The sequence below is a fragment of the Dendropsophus ebraccatus genome, chromosome 6 (genome assembly GCF_027789765.1).
Source record: "Dendropsophus ebraccatus isolate aDenEbr1 chromosome 6, aDenEbr1.pat, whole genome shotgun sequence".
In the NCBI taxonomy this organism is placed as follows: domain Eukaryota; kingdom Metazoa; phylum Chordata; class Amphibia; order Anura; family Hylidae; genus Dendropsophus; species Dendropsophus ebraccatus.
In genome coordinates, this window is record NC_091459.1 from 112,434,491 (window position 1) to 112,442,599 (window position 8,109).

General features: G+C 40.5%; 1 protein-coding gene across 2 annotated transcripts; it reads right to left on the reverse strand.

The window, feature by feature from the left end:
- Window positions 1-572: 572 nt before the first annotated feature.
- Window positions 573-7,878, reverse strand: LOC138795008 (alpha-1,4-N-acetylglucosaminyltransferase-like). Of its 2 annotated transcripts, none has more exons than XM_069973950.1 (3): window positions 7,793-7,878; window positions 3,084-3,634; window positions 573-1,756 (listed from the first exon to the last, which is right to left on the reverse strand). In XM_069973950.1, exons 2-3 carry the CDS (start codon window positions 3,612-3,614, stop codon window positions 1,169-1,171), a joined length of 1,119 nt encoding a protein of 372 aa, XP_069830051.1. In that variant the 5' UTR covers window positions 3,615-3,634; window positions 7,793-7,878; the 3' UTR covers window positions 573-1,168. The 2 variants fall into 2 exon arrangements, with proteins under 2 accessions (XP_069830051.1, XP_069830052.1); XM_069973951.1 differs by having other exon boundaries at window positions 7,849-7,871.
- Between the last annotated feature and the right edge of the window lie 231 nt (window positions 7,879-8,109).

Sequence of the window (8,109 nt, forward strand, 5' to 3'; positions counted from 1 at the left end):
GCCCCCAAAAATTTAAATATGCAAAACAAGAGTCCGTGGAGTCTTGGTTGCGAGTCTCAAAACACGGGATAGCCAGATATCTCTAGCCTAGGGATGAGCGAACCTAACCGTTACGAACCAGATTTGTTACGAACTTTGCAAAAAGTTTGGTTCGGTACCGAACCGAACTTTCAAAAAGTTTGTTACGAAGTTCGTCAAAATTGCAACTGCGTCGCAAAACTGTATTGTTTTCGCAGAATGGAAGAGGATATAAGGAATTATTACTCCTATAATACCTTTTATCCTGTTATTATGTGAATATCAAGGTGTGTGACGTCACTACAGGAACAGGAAGTGCCTGAGCAACCATGCTCTTTCTCATTGTGTGTCTAGACTGCAGAGAGAGAGGAGCTCCGTGCTAGTTAGGGAGGGAAAGCACATAGATAGATAGGCAAACAAGTAGATAGCCCGGGGGGGGGGGGGCTGTCCTGGGCTATCTACTTGTGGGCCTATCTATCTCTGGGCTTTAATCTGCCCCTCTGGACTTCAGAGGTCGTTTGAGAGACAGACATCTCCTGTGAGGAGGACAAGGCTAAAGACCCAAGTGTTTATTTGTAGTGGTAAAAGCAGACAGTTACAAAGCATGTGTCAGACTGCAGTATATCCATCTTTTCTGGTAGCCAAGTCCACTAGAGTGCAAGGTAGCAGACAGTGCCCATTAGGACTTCTGACGTATATATGTTAGAGGGCGCGCAAACCACAGATGCAGTTGTGGCTTACTGCTTTGGTCTCGCTGATCTGGTTGCAGGGTTAGCCAAGCGGCTTGTAGTAATGGTAAAGTCCTTCTTTCAGAAGGAATAGATGAGATTCTCTGGATAGCTGTGGTATTGCACAAAGTCCAGCATGCTAGATCCGGAAATGGAATTTCCCATGAGGCTGGGTTCACAAAAAAAAAAAAAAAAAAATGCATTTGTGTGCACGTTTGTATCCGTTTTTCTATTGCCTTCCATTATAAAAAAAAATCCAGATAAAAAAAAACAGATCAAAACGCATCCATTTTTTTTTTAGTGTACACAAAAACTTGGTTAACCATGAGTCCCTGGTTACCATAAATAAGCTCCCCCCCCCTCTCTGCTAATTGTGACAAATGTTCCCAGAATACTTTGGAGTAATTTAGGATGGTTCTGTTTTAATGGTAAGTTGGTTTATTGTTCAGAATTGCTTCATAAGTGGAGGGGCAGTATTGTTGATAGAGACGTTCCACCAGTGTGTTGGTCTTGGGAACCATGATGTGTGTTTCTTTATTCATATAGTTCCACAAATGAAGGGCATATGAGTTACTGAAAGTTGGCAATTTACTCCATACTTCAAAATATTTTCTCCAGGATGAATAAAGGATAGGATAGAATCGTGTAGGATGAAAGTAGGAGATATTTGCACACTTAACATGATCCACAGATTTAAACTGGGGAACCCCACAATGCTTATGTACAACACGTGTAAAAACTCCAGGTCCTTGATGTCCCCATATTTCTCCTCTATAATTTTGTACAAAATTTTCCATGAACTCCCATGTCATCTTGTGATGTGGGGAGAGACCAAAAACACTACTGCTGGTATATGATAAAGTTTCAGCAGCTAGAAAATGATCTTCAGGAATTGGTTGAATGGAAATGACATCGGTATCCATGTAGATGCCTCCATACTTCCACATCATTGCAAATCTACAGGCATCTGATTTTACATGAGTCCAATATACTTCCTTCTTCGGGTCCACCTAAAAAGAAGAAAGATGCAGAGAGGAAAAACCATTACATGATATATGTATTTCAATTAAGTAAATCATTATGTTAAAGGGACTGTCCAGTGAAACTCTTTTTCTTTCAAATAAACTGGTGTCAGAAAGCTCTATAGATTTGTAATTTACTTCTATTTAAAAGTCTCAAGTCTTCCAGTACTTATCAGATGCTGTATGTCTTTCAGGAAATAATGTTTTATTTTCACTCACACACAGTGCTCTCTGCTGACATCTCTGGCCAAGACAGGAACAATCCAGAGTAGGAGAGATTTTTTATGGGAATCTAACTATATACATAACTGGGGGGAGATCCGACCCACTAGACACCAGGGACGTGCCTTTCCAAGCATTTAAATGCAGCTTTTAGGTTTGACAGCTCCATTTACATACTTTATTAGCCGCCGTGGCGATAAGACAGTGTCAGCTAATAGAGGCACTCCCCTCTCTAAACCCCCCTTGCGGCACCGTGTTGTATGAGGTATGTCATGGAACATGAAGGGGTTAAGTCTATGTTCACACAATGTACATTTCTAACAAGTATATATGTAGATCAGTCGGCACTCCAGTCCTCTAATGTTGCGGTACTCATGGTAAGGCAATACTCAATGAAAAATAGATCCCGGCATTCGCTCTCATAAATGCTTCTTCAAAGTTTATTGTAACATAATAACAAATGCTGCACGCATTGCCACCCTCCAGTCTTTCTCAAGAGCATGGCTTGCTGTTGAGAGAGACCGGAGGGTCGCAACGCGTGCAGCGTTTGTTATTATGTTACAATAAACTTTGAAGAAGCATTTATGAGAGCGAATGCCGGGATCTATTTTTCATTTTATAACAAGAACGTCCCTTTTCAATTTAAACAACTTCTGTTCTTTCATAGTGAAATAGGTTGCATTCTCCACATTGACCTAGGTAGTCTGGCTTTGTTATTCTTTTCTTTTCCCTATCCCTTTTACATTATCATTGGGAGGGACTGTTGCCCAGTTGGGGGTTACTGCACTCACCCTGGCCCCTCCTACACACTCTCTGTGTCTCCCTGGCTTACTGACTATGCAAGTACATGGGTGACAAGATGTTAGTGTAGCGGCAAGCCCATAGTCTTCCTCCCTGGGACCCCCTCCTAAACTCACAATTACTCCACATGGCTGTTCTTACTTTATGCATCATCTTGCTGCAGGTCTTCTTCCCCTCACCATACCACAAAACATTATATTAGCAGATTTCAAAACTGTTTTGACAGAAGCATCAGTTTATAAAAATGGCTTTATAATATTGATATATAGACCATCAGTTTCATATTACTTACTTTCTCATACCAAGCCAGAAATGGTGTGTCAGCAAATAATTTCTCCAATCTCAGAGGGAAAATGTGGATATTCTTATAAGAAGTGAGGGTTGGGAAGTGTTCCCGGGCTTTCTTCTCATCATCCTCAGTGATTACATCACTTAATCCTTTCATGAAGAAGGCCACAGGTCTATCCGGATAAGTTCGAGCAGCTGATTCAATTGAGCACAAAACTAAAGATGGCTCATCCATTCTGTCTGTAGTTTCCACAAATAGGATACCGTTTCCTTGACCCAGGACACCATTTGGGGTTAGAATACCATTTGGGGTTAGAATGATATTTTCTGATCTAAATGTTTGGTTACCATGATCCATTGTTACAGAAACGGGATTTGGACTTCTTACTTCCTCATTTAATGATTTGACGATAAGCCCCCTGGCCATTAGTAATTCAATGAAGTCTCTAATATTATGGTTGAGTGATGATCTGGTTAGAAGACCTATAACTGCTATTAATAGCAAAATACCAAAAATCTGTATATATTTCAACATCGTTGTAATATCCAGTTATACTGTAGGTGAAAAGAAACACTATATCAGCACAAGATTACATGGACAACTTTGATTTAAAATACCCTGATGTCTGAGACAAAAATATATATTTCACATATCTGTGCTGTCAGTTCCCAGACTGCACAAACGATTCAATGATCGTTTGTGCAGCCCGGGCCCCTCGATTTGTCATGTCTGGCTGATCTGAAAGGACCCTTAGACTCTTAGGGGGGCATTTATTAAGTCCGGCTTTTTTTACGCCGGACTTAAAAATGCCCCCGCGGTATTATCTTATGTGCAGTGCTACCGGCCGGAGCATGTGCATGTTCAGAAGATTTCTCCCTGTTGATCAACTTCCCTACACTGCATAAAAGCTGGATGTGGACTTCGGCTGAACTCCATTGATATCAGCATCTGTGTAAGTGTTATTTTCACCTTTCCAGCTGGATTTCTATACAGGTATTTGGCAACTATATAATCTTGACCCTCCTTATTCTGACTGACCCACTAATAGTCTGCTCTGGGTGTATCTATATGTTTAGTTTATGATCTGTATAATTGGGGGAATATAGGGCGTCCCACACACACCTAGCAGCATTAATAATTTTGTATACAGCGCTAATGAGCATATCAACACACGGTTTATACTTACACCGTGAGTTGAGTGCATTACCAAATATTCTGATTCTGCAGCACTTAACAGCACATAGATTTGCCAGTTTTGTCACTGTCCCCCATTAGACCTCACAATCTAAATTCGCCTATCTGTGTGTTTTTTTGGGTGTGGGAGGAAACCCACACAAACACAGGGACAACATACAAATTCCTTGTAGATGTGGACTTTGGTGGGATTTAAACTCAGGACCCCACTACTGCAAGGCAAAAGTGCTAACTACTGCGCCACTGTAAAATTTAATTTCAAATTCAATTATCAAATATAGTCTGGAATGCCAAAGCTGCCAGACTTTCCCTCTTATAGATAGTTGTGTGCTCAGTTTTATTCCAGAGCCTCTGATGAATACTGTATCGTTATTTATCGTCATTCATCACTGCGTAACCGGGAGTCGGGAGTGATAATTCTTGCGCCACCAACCTTTACGAGGAAACAGTTGTGGGCCTTCTTTATTCTTCAGTTTCAGCTTAAATTTCAACTTTAATATTTTTAAATTTAAATTTTACTAAATTATAGTAAGCAACCATCAAGAATTCAGGCTCTTACAGTTAGCTTTTCTTTTAAGAAGCTCCACCTACTTTGCACTCCTGTATTAATTAAGTGGTTCCCTTTTTAATGTTTTTGACGTTCACCACCAGGCCTTCACCATGAAGTTTACCATTAGGCCCTCACCCATAATTTTATGAGGGTGTGCAATAGGCCTTCATTATCCAGGAACCCTGGCCTTCTCTCCCAGTTAGCAGGGACGCATAGTTGTCACTTAGTGAAGGTGTTGTTAGGGCAGCAAGTCAAAGGGAGGATATCGTCATGTGAACATGCAGGTTCTCATTGTCCCACCAAACTTCCAATTCAGTTTCAATATTAGTTTAAATTAAATTAATTTAAATTTTATTATTAATGTAAATTTCTTTTTTTTTCCCCCTCTTTTAAATTTAGGCGGCCGCGGCGTTTAAGTGTAAGTGACAGGGGAAGTCACTGCAGATAGAAAACTGAAAGTGCTAGAGCTCTTAGAAGGGGAGGAGAGAAAAACGAAAACACTAAGGTCAAAATTTGCGCGGTCCACTGGGTCATTTTGGGCCTGGTCCTCAAAGGGTTAAATGCCTTATTTTCTTGATAAAGTACCAATGTAGCATCAACTTTTTAAGGTTTCCATAAATTTCAACAAAACACAGTAATCACTGAACTCAAGGAGAACAGTGAAAAAAAAACTCCAATGAAGTGCTCAATCAAGAATCTCCACTGATGCCCCCAAAAATTTAAATATGCAAAACAAGAGTCCGTGGAGTCTCGGTTGCGAGTCTCAAAACACAGCATAGCCAGATATCTCTAGCCTGTTGCCACGGGGTGCCTCCATAATGGGGAGAGCTCCACGGACTCTTGTTTTGCACATTTAAATTTTGGGGGGCATCAGTGGAGACTCTTGATTGAGTACTTCATTGGAGTTTTTTTCACAGTTCTCCTTGAGTTTAGTGATTACTGTGTTTTGTTGGTCAATTTGTTATTGCCCCAACTAGCCAGAATCTTACTCCACACTGATGAGGGGCAAATAGCCTGAAACGGCTGTCTGTGGATGAAGGCCTGCCTTGGCAAGCCCTTGTCATGATCGCAATACTCATACCTTGAGTTAGACATTGACAAAAAAGGGGCCACCCTGGTATTTCCCTGTTTGTGTTCCAATACTCGCAACCGAGTGGGACATAAGGGGCTATGTATCAGGGTGGTGTGGTGCTCTCCCCATCATGGAGGCACCCCATGGCAACAGGCTAGAGATATTTGGCTATCCCGTGTTTTGAGACTCCACGGACTCTTGTCTTGCATATTCCATAAATTTCACCCTCAAGCCAAATATCGTTAACTTTTTGTGAGCACTGTATACTGCACATGAAACAGAAATCTGCAAATGTCTTGCCCAAACATAGCTTAAATCAAAACATGTCCAGTGTCATTCTTGATCCCACCAAAGGAAATGTTTCCAAGGATTCATCTTGGAATATGTGTCTGTAAGTTATTAATTCCATAATAAAATGTATCATGCTGTGGAACAATAAACCATACAAATAGGTCAAAACATATGAAAAAAGGAAGGTTTCGAAATTTAGAACGGCCGGTGTCAGAAAAGATTATCCCGGCCAGTCCTGCATTACCAGTCGGATGACCCTTACAGCTGCTGAATTCGGATGCGGGCGCATCCGTGCACGCCTGCATCCGAATTCCCCGCTGCTCACAATGGAGCGCGCGGATAGGTCAGTTTCTTGCGGCACCGCTAGGGATCCCGGCTGGAGCATATACTATGTGTTTACACTCCAGCAGGGGTTGCCTTAGCGGCAGCACTACGTACGTACCGTAGTAATCATGGCCGTGATCACTACAGTACTTATGTAGTGTGAACATAGCCTTAGAATGCAAAAAAACTAAAGTCATCCAAAAAGGTAATAACTTGCTAACAATAGCAGTATGATTGCATGCAAAAATGTACTTTTGCATAACTACAGGGCTTAAACCCAACAAACAAAGCAAATGCTAGACAAATGATTAAAGGGGTAGTTAACAACTACCGAACGACGATTTAATGACATGTTGAAAGATCAAAACGAACGATTTCTCGTTCGTCATTTGATCGCTCGCTGCGCTTACACGTACGATTATCATTTGAATTCTATCGTAATCGCGCAAATTCGCATGATAATCGTTACATGTAAACGCAGCATAAGTGCCAGAGATTTGTAATTTACTTCTATTTAGAAATATCAAGTCTTCCAGTACTTATCAAATACTGTATGTCTTGCAGGAAATAATGTTTTATTTTCATTCAGACACAGTGCTCTCTGCTGACATTTCTGGCCAAGACAGGAACTACCTAGAGTAGGAGAGATTTTCTATGGGAATCTAACTATAGTCTTCCAGTACTTATCAGATGCTATATGCCCTACAGGAACTGGTATTCTTTCCACTTTGAGACCAGGAGAGGTTTTCTATGGGGATTTGCTACTGCTCTGGACAGTTCCTGACATGGACAGAGGAGGCAACAAAAAGCACTGTGTAAGACTAGAAAGAATACACCACTTCCTGCAGGACATACAGTAGCTGATAAGTACTGGAAGACTTGAGATTTCTTTTAACAGAAGTGATTTACAAATCTCTGGCACCAGCTGATTTGAAAGTAAAAAAAAAAATTGGTAAACAACCCTTTTAAGTAAAAATAATATGTATAAAATATGCAATACAGTACAACCAATATGTAAAAAGGAAAGGGATTGACAGCAAGAACCTCTGAGAGATGGGAAAGCACATCAAAGCAATCTTAGGTAACAATGTTTACAATATAAATAATCAGGTAGTGGCCACTTATAGCATAGTCTACATGCAGTCAATGGGTAAAAGAATACATAAACATAAAATGCATGAAAATCCCTCCAACTTTTAAATACAAACAAGGTCCAAGGCAAATACTGAGTATATTACCAGGATCCCCCACCTCATTCACTCAACAAGCATTTTGTGTTACCTGCTTTGTCACCCTTGACTGATGTGGAGCTACAATGCAAAAGTGGAGTCACCAACCTGTCTCAATTGCATAACAATAGCAGCATCAGACAGCGACACTAAATGAACTCCTTTCTATAATTACTATGCTTATGTTATGCTGATATGGGTGGAGTCCTAAGTTAATTATGGTATGAAGTAAACTTTAGTAGTTTCACTGTTATGTATATAGTTTTTCTGCTTGTGACTTGGGTACTAAAGTAAAGTTTGACATTTGCCCAGTCTTATACTCACTTTCCAATCAGACTGCTTATTGAGCATAAATACAACTTATAATTT